Source organism: Talpa occidentalis, unplaced genomic scaffold (genome assembly GCF_014898055.3).
Source record: "Talpa occidentalis isolate TD23 unplaced genomic scaffold, MPIMG_talOcc4v2.1 talOcc4.15, whole genome shotgun sequence".
NCBI classification, from domain to species: domain Eukaryota; kingdom Metazoa; phylum Chordata; class Mammalia; order Eulipotyphla; family Talpidae; genus Talpa; species Talpa occidentalis.
This window is the reverse complement of record NW_023601543.1, coordinates 33,067,783-33,083,157: the sequence shown is the minus strand read 5'-3', so window position 1 is coordinate 33,083,157 and position 15,375 is coordinate 33,067,783. Positions and strand designations below refer to the sequence as shown.

At 42.1% G+C, this 15,375-nt stretch overlaps 1 protein-coding gene across 2 annotated transcripts in view; it reads right to left on the bottom strand.

The window, feature by feature from the left end:
- Window positions 1-9,640, bottom strand: part of TRMT2B (tRNA methyltransferase 2 homolog B) — a 33,106-nt gene extending 23,466 nt beyond the window's left edge. For both annotated transcript variants that reach the window (XM_037512207.1, XM_037512208.1), the window contains exons 1-6: window positions 9,408-9,640; window positions 5,174-5,441; window positions 4,428-4,482; window positions 2,049-2,183; window positions 1,216-1,315; window positions 87-157 (exon numbers count right to left, since the gene is read on the bottom strand). In XM_037512207.1, coding sequence (XP_037368104.1) covers window positions 87-157; window positions 1,216-1,315; window positions 2,049-2,183; window positions 4,428-4,482; window positions 5,174-5,379 — 567 coding nt within the window. In that variant the 5' untranslated portion in view covers window positions 5,380-5,441; window positions 9,408-9,640. The remainder of the gene's footprint in view (window positions 1-86; window positions 158-1,215; window positions 1,316-2,048; window positions 2,184-4,427; window positions 4,483-5,173; window positions 5,442-9,407) is intronic.
- Window positions 9,641-15,375: the final 5,735 nt, after the last annotated feature.

Sequence of the window (15,375 nt, the reverse complement as noted above, 5' to 3'; positions counted from 1 at the left end):
CAGCTCTATTATTAAAACGTCAGGGATGCTGCTGTCATAGACAGCAATGCCTGGGTCATCTCAGTCAGCCTTTGGCTCCTTGTTACCTGTGCCACTTGATTGTGTTTCTCAGGAATGTTTTTCAGATGACTAGACTGCACACAGACAATGTTTCGGTCTATGGAAAGAAAAAGATTTTGATGTATATGGCTTGCTTCCTAAGAGGTTATTCTTCCTAAAACATTATTTAAAAAATATCTGGTCACTCAGATTCCCTCTTTCAAACAGACACGGGCAGACATGAAGAAGCTAAATACCTAATTCAAGTTCAAGATCATTTTTTGGAGGAAACCTGTTTCCTGCTCTGTGCACTAAAAAGGTTGCTCATAATGGAGCTAGTCCTCAATATTTTCTTTCTGCCACAAATGCACAATATGACAATGCCTGCTTTCGGTTCAGATTTTAAGAAGGAAATAAAATATAATGGGTTTTGTTTTTCTGTTACTGAATAATAGAACACTGACGTCATATACTCCATTCAGTTCAGCACACAGGGGGGAAAAAAGCCAAAGCGTCTGCCCTAATGAACTGGAGTTTAAGGCATATGGATATTAAACAGTGTGACTAATATAAAATGATGGTGTTTCAAGTGGATTTATTGGAAATGGGCAAATGGAAAGTTCAGGAATGGAATTTGGGAATGGACACTAGAACTAAGTTTTAGCAATATGCTACCGAAAAAAAAAAAAATATATGCTACCGAGATTTCTCTCATCAGCACTCACCTCCCCTAAAAATTCTTCTAAGGCTTATTTATCATAGAAAAGTTCTAGTTGTGAGGGATCTGAGGATATGAAATAGAAATAAAAAAGGCAACTCTCTAATAAGGAGAACCACTCCCAGTACGGACAAAATGGTGACAACAACAATGATGATCAAAGAGCACAGCAGAACAATATTTACTAAGTGCTTACTAGGGCTCAGGCATAAGGCTTTTAAAGGAAGAAAGGGCGAGGGTTATGATCCCTAACACTATGTTACAATGACTAACCACATAAAGGTCTCCAGAATTAACCCTGTGATCATACTCTGCATAAAGACTTCCCATCCAATCTTCTCCTTTATTTTCCTGTATTTTCCACTCCTCTCCATTCCCATGGACACTATCCTCTGCACCCCTCCCCATTCTCGTAGTTCTTGGTTTGTTACTGCTACTAGTCATGGCCTTCAGCTCACCTCTCCAAGTTCCCAGGTAGTATCCCACAGTCTTTGGATTGCCATCTGGACCTCTGTTCACAGAGAAGGTAGACTTATTTCGGTAACCATTGATGACAGGCTGGAAAAGGCAGAAGGGCAGAAGAGGGACAAGTCAAATGAAACCATGTAGGACAAGAACATAAGGAGAGTAAAAATGTTGACTGGATGAGGACAAATAAATGGTGCTTGCTTGGGAGGTCTGGCATATGTGAAAGTCCTTGGAGGTAAAGATCAAGACATTACACAGTAGGAAGAAGGTACCATCTTACTATAAAGCAGGAGGAAGCAAACTTTCTCAGTAAGTGGCCAGAGAGTAAATTATTTTAGGCTTTGAAGGCCATATGGTTTCTGTGCAAGGACTCGCCTCTGCCAGTGGGAGTGCAAAAGCAGCCACAGACAATCCATAAAAGAATGAGTTCAGTGTGTTCCAATAAAACTTTATAAAATAAGTGATAGTACAGATTTGGTCTAGGGACCATAGTTTGCCAACCTCAGCCATAAATTAAATTCTGCCTCTCTGAAGCCTCATTAGACGATTTCCAAAGTCTGTAATCTTCCTAAAAAGGTAGTAGTGTAGTAGCTAAGAAACGGGTCAGATAGACCTTAGTGTGAATCTGCTCTGGCATTTTCTATATGTGAAGTCTTGGGCAAATTAAATTACTTTATCTCTCTGAGCCTCCATATCTTCATCTGAGAAATGACTGCCTACCATTCAAGGTGACAGTAAACAGTAAACAAGACAATGATGCATGTTCATGACTTAGCTATTAAGAACACATAGCAAATAAAGGCTGGGGGGGGGCGGTGCTTACAGAAGGTATAATGGGATGGAGAAGACAACAGAGCCCCTGGGATCTGGGGGCATCTGTGGTCACATTGACTGCATAATGCATTTGGAGGTAAGACTCCAGCCTTTGTAAAGTCTTCTTCTGAGCTTCAAATTTCACCTGCAAAAGAAAATCAGCAATGTAGCAAACTACTTTTACAGTATCACCTCAAAGAGTAGGAAACAAACAGGGTATGCAAAGATTGTCCAACAGATTCTTGGATTGTGGTCTAGCAGGTAAGGAATCCAAGAATGAGCTCCTGTGTAAGCTCATCACTTCATCTGACCTTTGCTAGTGAACATACAAGCTATATGTCAGGGATGCCCAGCAGCACTTGCTGAGATAATGGAAATGTTCTGTGTCAGTGTGATGTTCTCTGCAACATGGCGGCTACTAGCCACATGTGGCTACAGAGCACTTGAATGTGGCTGTGGCGACTGAGGAACTGAATTTTTCATCTTATTTAATGTTAATAACTTACAGAGTTAGCACAGCTATAAAACAACATCTGCATTCCTTCACCACACTGCAAAGCCGCACCAAAGAAATCACAGGGCTCCTGGGAAAAGGGTGATAGGGCACACACATTCCCAAATTATATGAGTAACAAACTCAGAAAAGATAGGAACCTAATGAAAAGGGTAGTAGGTTTTTTTTTTTTTTCACTTAAATAATTTAATGCAGAGGAAAATGATCAAGGCAGAATGCTGGATATGTATTTCCTATGCTATCATTATTCACAGGAGTAATAGCCTCAAAAACAGAGTCGCAGATTTTTTATTTGTTTTTGTGTGATTTTTCAAATGACTTAATTTTTGGAGCAGTTTTAGATGCACAGAAAAATCAAGTGCAATGTACAGAGATTTCTTACAAATCCTTGCCCCACACACGCATACAACATCCCCTCGCTAACAACATCCCCACCAGAGTGGTACATTCGTACAACTATTGAACTTACACTGACACATCATATTCACTCAAATCTTAATGAAATGTAAATCTTAATGTAAACTGTGGACTTTGAGTAGTACAGTTTTATACAGATTAAGTGGTTAAGAAACAAAAACTTTGGTAAGGATAGCACTTTCCCCTGACAAAGACCTGAAGCTTGCTTATGGATGTGGCTGTCTACTTATGAGTAATCACGAGGGAGTAAAGGGAGGGTTACATGAGTTGGACAGAACGTTCTAGCAGCAGATGTGAATGGGTGTAGCTCAAAACAGCAAACTGAATGAGCAGGTAGATGTTTGAGGTGTGTGTGCCTGTTCATTTTCTGTATTTTTATCCAGCTCAGTTCAGCTGGGTGCAGTTTCTTTCTTTCATCCAGTGTTTCTCAAGGACAAAATCACTCCTAAGCAAACGTGAAATTTGCATTATGTTCAAATTGTTCCCTAATATGTCAATCCATTGGAACAAATTTCCGTTTTCAAAACAAGCATTATCGCCGAATCGACTGCATTTCAATTTAAATAACCACATGCAGCTAGTGGCTACCAGGGTAGAAGGTGCAGTTCTATATGAAGCAGCAAGAGCGCTTGCTACTCACACACAGAAAGCTATAAGAAGAGCCACAAAAAGCAAGAAAGAAAACAAGCATTTGGATATATGGCTCTAGAATTTAGAACACATAACTGGTCTGAAATTAAAATTTCGCAGACTTGGGGGCCTTCCCTGGTGGCGCAGGGGTTAAAGTCTCAGTACGATCAAGCTATATCACCAACCACTACACCATGACTTTGATCCCTAGCCAAGGAGCTAACCCACATGGTGCAGCAGACCTTTCCTGTCTCTCCCCCTGCTCCCCTCAGCAGTGTATTTCAATAGATCTGCCTGTCCTGCCCCCCTCTCTGTCTCTGGTGAGACACCCACGTCTGGCCTACACCTCAGTTCTTTTTTTAAAGATTTACTTATTTATGTATACAAGAACTGGGGTACAGGCCAGAGGTGGGAGGGGGGTGAGAGGATTCACCAGAGACAGAGTGGGGAGCAAAACAGGGGGACTGACTGAAATACACTGCTGAGGGGAGCAGTGGGTGAGACAGGAGAGGTTTGCTGTGCCTTGTGGGTAGCTCCCAGGCCTGGGATCGAACTCGTGCTGCAGTAGCTGCAGATTGCTTCATAGTGCTGACGCTTAACCCCTTGTGCCACTAGGGAGGCCCCTACACCCCAGTTCTTATATTTTACATACATAAATAAAAATAAATCTTTAAAAAATTTTCAGACTCATTAGCATATGGAGTTTAAAGACCTGCTGGGGCATCTGGGTAGGGGTATCTGGGTAGAGGCAGCTAATCAAGCTTCCTATAAGGATAGCACCTTTCACCTGGTGAAATGGAGGACTAAGGGCTTAAGCTGGGCACCTACCTTCAGTTGTTCTTCATAGCTCAGCCTCCAAAGTGGTGTCACCACATCAGCCAGCCTTGAATAAAATAATTCAGGCACTTCATTCATTATATAAATATGTACTGAGCACCTATTTTGCATAAGTACTTCCTGCCACCATTTTCTCCAGCATTTTACTTATCATTCAGAAGACCTAACCCTCATGCCCCTCGGGAGATAGAGTCTGGGAGAAGAGCCCATTCTGGTGCTGTCTATTTAACAAAGCAGAACAGATGGGCAAACCTAATATAAGAAAAATCCAGATTTATCAGGAGGTAATTAATCATATTACAAAAGACTTCACTGTTGGGTTCCTTTAAATAGCTCACCTCCCTAATGCTTTTAAAGTATAATTTGATTTAGAAAATACATTTGCTGCATAAAATGAGGTATATTTGTGTTTGCAAGGCTGCAATGGGACTATTCATTTCTAATGCATCTAATCTCTCTCTAGGTTCCTGAGTTTCAGAATTCCTGCTCTGGACATTTTAGAGACAAAGTCCCAGTTTATTATCTCCTTTCTGAAAACACACTTAAAGGCAAGAAGCACATTTTCTGTGATCCCAAAACATATCTGCCAGCACTCGTCAGATGTCTCAAGTTTGCCCTGGGCATCCTACCTTCAGTGTCCTCAAATCCTTTCAGTGCCATGTTAGTTACATCAGGAATATAGAATCTCATTCAGTCCAGAGATTCGGACTTGCTAAGGACATCAGTTCGGGCCTCACCTTTCCTGCCAGGATTCACTTGGTGGTCCAAGATGACTCAGTTTCTTCTGACTTTTTTGTTCTTGTTGACACTTCTTGGTTATCACATGGATGAAGCTTCCCTTGTATGCTGAGCCCAAAAAGGCTGTGATCAACCTGGTGCTTTTCTGATACATCAAGGAAGCAATCCTGGTTTGGAGAAGAGACCCACCCTGGAGAGGAAACATCTCAGGCTGTGCACCAGGCTCTTCTCTTAATGCCTGTCATTCACAGAAACACTATGATTCACCTGCATGAAAGACAGACAAAGAGAAGTTGGAAAACAGGCATAACTCCCAAACCCCTCATTCATTTACAAATGCTTATGGAAGCTCAGCACCTGACGCAGTGTCTGGCACAGGGTGGACACAGGACTGCTGAGCAGAACTGAATGACTGTATGCTAGATACTGCCTTTGGCTCCCAAAATAAAAAGATAAGGAAAATATAGTCTCCATCTTCCAGCAAAGAGTTCAACTCTCAAGATATACTTCCATGATCCAGGTCTCTGCATAGTCTACACTCCTACCCAACAACCAATTAATTAACTAATATTTAGTGTTTTTTACGTGCAAGGCACTGTGCCCCACTAGACATGGGTGGAATTTCAAAGGTTATCATCAAGTGTAGACATAAAGGAAAAAAGATAGTAATGAACAGGATATGCTTGATTCCTGATGAATGCTCAGGAAAGGTTCCCCGGAGCAGGTGAGTCCTGCACCAAGTCTGAAGGATGGCAGGGAGGTGAATGAGATGTTCCCAGGACAGTGGCTAGATCAATCTGGCTAAGTGGACAGTTCATTTCAAGGAATAGAGGCAGTAAGACTGAAAAGTTACATTAGAGCGATAGCTGGAAGAACTTGACTGCCTGAATAAAATATGGATTTTATTGCAAAGGCAACAGTAATTTGATGGAGGCTTTATGTAGCGACATAAAGATGAAAAAGGGAGGTTGATAAAAAGCAAATTCATGTTTTGAGGCATGTGTTTGAAAAGGTAGGGACATACTCAAATGGAAACATCCACCAAGTTCGTAGAGAATCAGTACTACAAATGAGCGGAGAAGTCAGGACTAGAGATTTGATCAAGTGTCTATTATAAGAAGCACAAGTTGTAAGATCAAGAGAGCTTTGAGGAATGAGGGGAGCAAAAGGCCATTGACAAAACCTGAGAAAAGGCAATATTTGAAGAGCCAAGAAGATGGTTGTTAACCCAGAAGGACCAAGATAGGGTGGAGCTTGGAGGCCAAGAGAGATGCCTTTCGGGAAGGCACTGACTCAGCCAGTAAGTCTGGAGCCAAAGAAAGAAGAGGAATAGGCAATGGGAAGTGACAAGCAAGAGGGACAAATGAAGATTTGAGGTATTGAGAGTGTGGCCCCTAGAGTCAGGCAGACCTGGGCAGTTCCCTGGCTCCGCTTATTAGCTGGGTGCCTCTGGCGAATTAATCATTCCTTCTGACCTTCCTTTTTCTTCATCTGTAAAACAGAGATGATAATAGTACCTATCTCATATTGTGGTTGTAAGAGTTAAATAAAGGTAATTAATAAAAAGTACTCCACAGAAAATTTAACAGAGATGATGTTTGTAAAGCTCTTGCATCATGTCTAATACCTGCAAAAGGCTCAGTACGTGTTCATGATTAACTGTCACCATGGGCTCAAAGACCCTGGGACTGAGTGGAAGCAGCAATATCGAAGAAGGATGGGAGCAGGAGGAAGGGAGAGGGGGAGTAACTGAGGCAAAAGCTGGAAGACTTAGAATAGGTGGAGGGCCTCATTTTGGAAAGAGGAAGGAATCCCTCTTGCTCCAACACAGGACTCTGTGCTACTGTCTAAAAATATTTTACCTTAGGGTCCCTGATCATTGCTGTGTGTGATTTTTTTGTATTCCTAAGACATGCGAATCGACTTGGCCAGACACCTTCCTGAACTGCTGTGAAATTACATTTTTGGTCTTGCCTTCTACCTTAGATTTCATCCCAATGTTTAGACACACCTTAATTCACAGTGATATATATTTAAAAGTCCAATGTATGTAATAGATTGATGAACAGAGATTCCTCCCTGGTTTCTTCTACTTCTGTGAAATTAGTATGCCAATAGGTACCTTAAAGGATGCTGATATTGGTGCTACCATTTAGCTCATACACCAATTTGTATGCTTACAGTGTACTAAGGAAAAGAACTGTCACAGCATGAAGGCCTGAGGAACACTTCAAATTTCTAACAGAATAAGTTTCAGCTGGCCCAGAGTTCAGGTGTTGATGACAGCAGCCTCCACCCAACTCACAGGAGTGGGCTTTGGAGCCACGTTCTAATCCCAGCTCTGCTTCCCACTTGGAGCAAGCTGCTTAAATGCTATGAACCTCAGGGTCACCATCTACAAAAATAGAACTGACAACACCTACCTTTCAGGATTGTGGAGAGAATTGAATAGAGCTCATATATGTGAAGTGCTCTAGGTGTGAGCAGTTGGAGGTGGGAGGCCCATTCCCAATAGAGGACTTCTTCCTTCCTTACTCTCTGACTCGCAACATGTCACCTCCTTAAGCCTCAATGTGTCCAACCTGCAACACTGGTCAGATGTAATAATGTATGTATGTGGGAAATTACAAAAACAACTCACAAGGGGGAGGCATGACAGACTATGGCAGAGGATTGTGGGTGCTTTGGTGGCGGGAGAGCTACAGTGACCACACCTGAGGGGAGAAATATTGTACTGTCAAAATATAAAACAGGAGGTAAAACAATGGTACTTCGCTTAAAAAAAAAAGTATACCAAACAAAATAACACATGTCAAAAAAATCTTTTGTGTTAGGATCTGCTGGACTGTGGTGAGCTTAAGGCCAGCCCTGTCCTACCTGTATGGCATGTGATAGACATCTCTCCAAGTGAGACAAATGTCTGTATTTGATATGGAAAAAAGCAGAACCCTGAAAGAGGAAATGAGTGAAGAGGTAGGAGACAAAGAATAAATAAAGAAAGGCTGGAAGGGAAGGGGGCACTGAGGAAGTCCAGATACAGCAGGGAGGGAGTGCTGCTGGCTCAGCAGGGCCCTGTCCCTCAGGCTGGCAGAAAGTGGGAATGATTAAGGAAGCTGCAGGCCCAGCTGGGGGCTGGCAGAGGAGGGACAGGGGAGCTGAGGAATTTGATTCCAGCTCCCTATTTCACAACCTTTAGACATTTTTTTGGTGAGGGTGTGGGTGCTGTCACTGGTGACTGCCACGAAGACTGCTTCACTTTCCCTGTCCCCAGCAGGAGGGTCCTTATCCACGTAGGTTTCTTCCTCTAAATGATCAGCTATGACCTAAAATAGGACCCTACTATTTCAGGATGCCATCAGTCATCTCTCCTGGTAAAGTGCCTTTTATCACAGTTAGTAATTTTTGTGCTTATTTGTCAAGGCAGCATGGCAACACCAGTCAAAGTGAGTTATGTTTCTTCGTTTCTTGACGTCATAGAGGGCATTTGTGTACCAAAAAAAATTTCAAAACTATTTAAAGAATTTTACGTTTTTTCTGTTTTAAATAAATGCTTGGGTAAAAGGGGGTGGGGGTGGGGTAGGGAAAGCGTGTGACTTCGACCTAGACCTGCCTCAGGAATGGATCTGAAAGGGGCCCAGGATCCAGAAGACCGTCTCCAGGGCTGGAAGAGCCACCGGCTTCACCGCTAAGAGTTTAAGTGGGAGATAATGGAGCAGGCCGCCCAGGGTCAGGGCGTCCCTGGGGCCAAAGGTTATCTCCCGGGCCAGGGTCACGGTTACATTCCCTGTTTACCCTTCCTTCAGCGGGCCTGCCCCAGACTCCGTTCCTGGCTAAATCAAACCGGCAAGTAGGTATAGTGCGGCGGCCCGAGAGCAGCCCTCAGGCCCGGCACTCGACCCCTACACCAGCCCCACTACTCCTTCTTGGAGAGAAGGGGAGTTGTTCTGTTGGGAGGGTTCACAGAAGGAAACACTAGAAAGGGCAACCGCTGATCGCGGGCGGGGCCGGGGAGGCCGGGGCGCGAGGGAGAGGCCAGAGCACCGGCGGCCGCGGGCGGAACTCGACCTTGAGCCGCCGGCGTCGGTCCCGTCCCCGTCCCCACCTCCCCCCTGCCTTCCAGATCCCCTGCTCCGTGGGCAGTTTGGTGCAATAAGCAGTTTTCTGGACAGTAAGTGTTAAATCGGACTCTAATTACCCCCCTTACTTTCGTAACCAATAAATCCGTTTACAAACCTGAGTGGGCAAACAATAAGACCAGGGAAGGGCCCGGATCGCAGCCGTAGGGGAGTCACTTCCTGGTGCGCAGGGCGCCTCGATTCGCTACGCGCCGGCAGCTAGCCTCGGGCAGGTGCGGCGAAACCAGGGGCTCCCCCAGGTCCGCGCTGCAGGTTTGGGGAGCCCCCGCCCTACTTTGCCCGGCGTTCTTCTCTAGAGACCTTCCTCAAAAGCACTCGCCGCCCTATAGTCCGCCGCCCTCCTCCCCGCAAGTTTACAACGCACCCCCCCGCCCTCCACGCCCCTCCCCGCAACCCCACCCACAGCCTGCTCTTCTCACCGTCCCATTGGTGAATCTGGCTAAGCCTCGAAATCCACAAAGAAATTCGCACTACTGTGTCAATAGTTCTACCAGTATCTGGGGTGCTTTAGATTTAACTCTTTCAACAACAACAACAACAAATTTCTAATGGTAGAACTTCAGACAGTAAATCCTTAGCGGTTTGCAAGATTGGGAGACAAAGAATGGGGTGGCTTCCTCAAATCGCAACCTTTTGTAAGTCTGCACTATTCTGGGCCAAGGGTTTTTCCGATTTTCGTTCTCCTTCTATTTTAAATTGCATTAAAAAAGTAGTACGTCATTATGACAAGGTAAACCTGGTTTCTTAAGTGGATCCCACTCAGGACTCTGAATCCTAAAACCTCAAGGAAATACTTTTTCTCCATCGACTACAAAACTCAGGAGGTGGTTAGATACCATCGTTCATTTATCAGCTCTTGCACTACATACAATTATTTCTCTAATTTCTAGAAGATTAAGAGCCCGGGGAGATGAGTAAGAGAACATTGGAGGATGCACACATTGTGTGTGCTATAAAAAGAAATTTTGCTTTGATAGAATACAATTTACAGTAAAGTGAATCTATGTTTAATGACACTTAATTTTTATGCTTAATAGTAAATTGGGCTTAAATGGAAAGCACTTCATAGTCAATATTTCACTTACTCATTTATTCGAATCATACCATGCCTATTATGTGCAATGCAATGCATTAGTCCTGGTGAGTACAACAGTAAATTAAAGATAACCCAGTACCTCAAATAACAGCAAACATCAAGACAGCTGCACCAAAGTTCAAACCCAAGTCCCCGCACTTATAAGCTGTGTAAACAGGGGCAAGATACTTAATTGCTCAGTCCCTCAGTTTATTCATCTGAAAAAATGTCCATAATAATTGTACTTACCCTATAGGGTTGTGATAAAGATTAAATAAGCTAGCATTCTTATTTAATTCTAAGCATGCAAAGTGCTTAGAACAGATTAAGTTTTACAGTTTCAATAAATGTTCGCTATTATCATTCAAAAAGAATTGTATAGACTGTATGCATATATACTTTTTTTCAAAAAGGAAATCTTTTACTTCCCATTCCAAAAGCTTGAGCAGAAGCTCAATCAATATTTGATGGACTGAACTGAATCCCACTTTGTCCACTGAAAGGCAAAGGACATATCCTCCCTCATCCCCACACTCACATTTTCTGAGCATCCAAGCAACTCATTTAAAGCAAGTTTGTCATTTGAGAAGGCAAAACCCTGAGGGATAAAGCAAGAAAAGAAATTAGGAAGCTAGAATGTAGTTACTTGGCCATTAACCCTTTCATATTTATTTAATCTGATAAAGTATGTTCTTCTATAAAAGAGAAATCATTACATTTGTATGAGGAAAAATATCCTATATTTACAAAAGTTTAGTCTCTTTAACCAGAAAGTCAATAAGTGGACAAGTCACACATTGCTGTTTAAAAAAAAGCAATATTATTAAAATAAATTAAAGCAGAAATCAAGATGACATTTGCTTAACTTTGTTATCAGCAAAACAAATCACAGCAAAGTGAAGTCCCTAGAAAATGTGTCATACATTCTCATTGTGGCCTAAGGAAAAGATATATGAGATCTTACAACATTAGCTCTCAGAAATAACATGCTTTGAAATCACTCCTACTGACCACGTTCTTCGTGTGTGCAACCTTGCACCCAGTACTATGTTAGAAGCTAGGAGGGATAAACACACAGACCAGGCTCCTGATATTATGTGACTTGACAGGAAGACAAAATTCACAACATCACAATACACACCAATGGACTTTGGTAATTCTTTTTTTTTATCTTATAAATTTTATTTTTATATTCCCCATACAATTGCAACCCCCTTATTTTGACCCCAATCCCTCCCCTCCCCGCCCCCCACCTGCCATAGAGTGTCTCTGGTTCATAGTTGTTTGTTGATTTTGATTTTCACTTTCTTATAGTTATTCATTTTCCTGGTCCCTTATTTAAGTTTTCTAGATTCCTGCTATGAGTGAGACCATCCGGTATTTTTCTTTTTCTTTCTGGCTTATTTCGCTGAGCATGATCCCTTCCAGCTCCATCCATGCTGCTGCAAATTGCATGTGTTTATCTTTTTTGAATGCTGAGTAATATTCCATGGTGTATATGTACCACATCTTCTTGATCCAGTCATCTATTTTTGGGCATTTGGGCTGTTTCCAAAGCTTAGCTATTGTAAACAGTGCTGCTACAAACATAGGGGTGCAGGTGTTCTTTGGAATTGATGTTTCTGTGTCCTTTGGGTAAATACCTAGGAGTGGAATTGCTGGATCCTATGGAAGCTCTATGTTTAGTAGGTCAAGAAATCTCCACACAGCTCTCCATGGTGGTTGGACCAGTTTGCACACCCGCCAGCAGTGCAGGAGAGTTCCTTTTTCTCCACACCCTCGCCAACATTTGTTGTTGCTAGTTTTTTTAATATGTGCCATTCTCACTGGTGTAAGATGGTATCTCATGGTAGTTTTGATTTGCATTTCCCTGATTACAAGTGATGTTGAACATTTTTTCATATGCCTGTTGGCCATTTGCATTTCCTCTTCAGAGAAGTTTCTTTTTAGCTCTTCTGCCCATTTTTTGACAGGATCATTTTCTTTGTTGTTGTTGAGTCTCATCAGCTCTTTGCAGATTTTTGTGATCAGTCCTTTATCATTAGTGTTGTGTGCAAAAATGTTCTCCCAGTCGGTGGGGTTTCTCTTTGTTTTTGTTATTGTCTCTTCTGCTGTGCAGAAGCTCTTTAAGTTTGTTCAATAAATGGTGCTGGGGAAACTGGGTCGCTACATGCAAAAGAATGAAGCTTGACTACTACCTCACACCATACACAAAAACCAACTCAAAATGGATTAAAGAACTAGACATAAGACCTGAAACCATAAAATACATAGAAATACAAGGAAATATAGGCGAAACACTACGTGATATGCAAATCAAAGACATCTTTACAGACACATCACCCAAAGCAGTGATAGTGAAGGCAAAGATCAACAGCTGGGAGTACATCAAATTAAAGAGCTTCTGCACAGCAAAAAGGACTTTGGTAATTCTAAGATAGGCACGTGTCACCTTGGTACTCAGGGAAGTAAGAGAATTGCGTTGAATGCATAGGATTTAAATAATCTAAGAAGTGGTAGGGGCTGCAGCAAGAAAAACTGTCTGTGTGTCTCAGGCCCACAAAGGAGCAGGACTGGGGGGATGGGAGAGTGATGCCCAAGTCATTGGTGATCTGGGTTATTAGATCCATGGGTAAAGATGATGAAGGGTTGGGAGTGCTGGGATGACAGGGTTAAACTGTTTCCATTGATGATAGGCAGTTAATAAAGAATTTTTCATGAGATGTTTCTGGAAGAGATCTCTGGGAGTTGTGTGTAGGATGGATTTTAGGGTATAGTGACCTGGGAGCTGAGGGAGGTGCTAAGTCTCTGTACATGGCAGGCTACACTGCATTCTGCAAGTTTCTCAAAAATATCAGAAGCCAATCTGCAAAGTGATCAGCTGGGGTGACTAACAAATTAAGGTTCCTGAGCCCCATCCCACACCTAAGGAATCAAAATCTCAGCAGGTAGGGCTCAGGAATATCTGGGTTTGTGAGAAACAACCCGGGTGATGCCCATTAACATTTGAGCCTCCACTACATGCATCTTCTGAAATTCCAGATGAATTAATTGAAGGTCAAAACAAAAAAACAATCATAAAAGCCCTAGAATAAAATATAGATAAGTATGCATCTGAAATGTGGACTTAGGAGAATTTTCTAAGCTGAAAAGCAGTAGGAAAAAAACACCCTGTAGATTTTTTTTCACCGTATAGATTTTACTACATAAACTCCCATGTAAAAATATCTATAATTAACAAATTAAATCACAGAAATACAAAGTACTCACATGTATGGCAAAGAGCCATTAACTTTATTGCATAAAGAGCTTTTATAAACTGTTAAGAAAAACACAGTGACCCTAACAGAGACCTTCACAAAGGCAGGGAGAGAAAATTCACCGGAAAAGAAATTGGTCAAAAACTGCTTTGTCCTCTCTCACTACAAATGATAAAACATATGAAGTATATCAACTGGATAATTTTTACCTATCAAATTGGTGAAGATTAAAAAAGAACTGATATTCCTCAAAAGCAGATCATGGACAGAGAGGCAAAAGCTCTCACACCCTGTCCTACCGGGTTATAAATTGTTACAACTTTCCTGGAAGGCAAGTAGAATAATAAAAAAAAAACTTTAAAAGTTCATACCATTTGCCCCAGAAATTCCACCTCTAGAAATCTAGTCAAAAGAAATAGAGATGTGAACAAAAATACATGCGCAAAGAGTCTCACAGTTTATAAAAGAAAAGCGTTTTCAAGAGACATCAGAAAAATAGGGAATGGTTATATAAAATAAAGTTGCAAAGCCACTAAAAATTACACTCATGTTAGAAGTCAGGATGGCATTGCCTTTCTGGTATGAGGAATGCCTGGCAGGGGGCACAAGGGCACTTCTGAGGTTCTAATAATATTGTCTGTTTTCATCTAGGTGCTGGATATACAGGTGTGTTCATTTTGTGAAAATTTATCAAACTGTACTCCTGATAGATGCACTTTTCTGTATTTTATATTTCAGTAAAATTTTAACTTCAAATCATATCTTTGAAAAGTTTGTGATGATGTGAAAATATGTAGAGAAGGCAACCGTAAGTGGAAAATGCAGGATAAGGAATTGTGCGTTCACTACTTACAATAGCAAAGATATGAAAACAACCTAAATACTGCAAAATAGATGAATGGATCAAGAAGTTGTGGCACCACCCGCTGCTCCCCTCAGCAGTGTACTTCGGTCCTTCTGCCTGCTCTGCTCCCCGCTCTGGCTCTGGTGAATTCTCTCACCCTCCCGTGCTTCTGCCTGTACCCAGTGCATGTATAAACAAAACAAACAAACAAACAAAATAAATAAATAAAACATGCCTCTATAAAATAAAATAAAAAAAAAAAAAAAAAGAAGTTGTGGCACATATACAAAACGGAATACTACTCAGTGATCAAAAAAGATAAACTCGGGCCTCCCTGGTGGCCTAGGAGTTAAATCTCAGTGTCATCACTGCTGTAGCCTGAGTTCAATCCCTCCCGCCCTCTGCCAGGGAGCTACCCACATGGCACAGCAGACCTCTCCTGTCTCGCCGGCTGCTCCCCTCAGCAGTATATTTCAGTAAATCCACCTGTTCTCCTCCCTACTCTGTCTCTGGTGAATCCTCTCACCCCACCCCCACACCTCTGGCCTACACCCGAGTTCTTCTATGCAAATTTTTTTAAAACGTTAATTTATAAAAAGATAAACTCATGTCATTTGTGGCAACATAAATAGAGACAGAAGGGATTATGCTAGCGAAATAAGTCAGAAGGAAAAAGAAAAATATTAGATGGTTTCCCTTATAGGTGGAGCACAGAAAACAAAGGGTCAGGAAAAAAGACAAAACTTGCAGGCTGACCATAGACTTGCAAATAGCAATGGGGGGGGGGAGGGTGGCAGAGGACAAGGAGAAAAAGAAGAGAGAGGGAAGCACAAGGGACTACAGGTGCTATGATGGTGGGAGAACTACAGGGACTATGCCTGAAGCG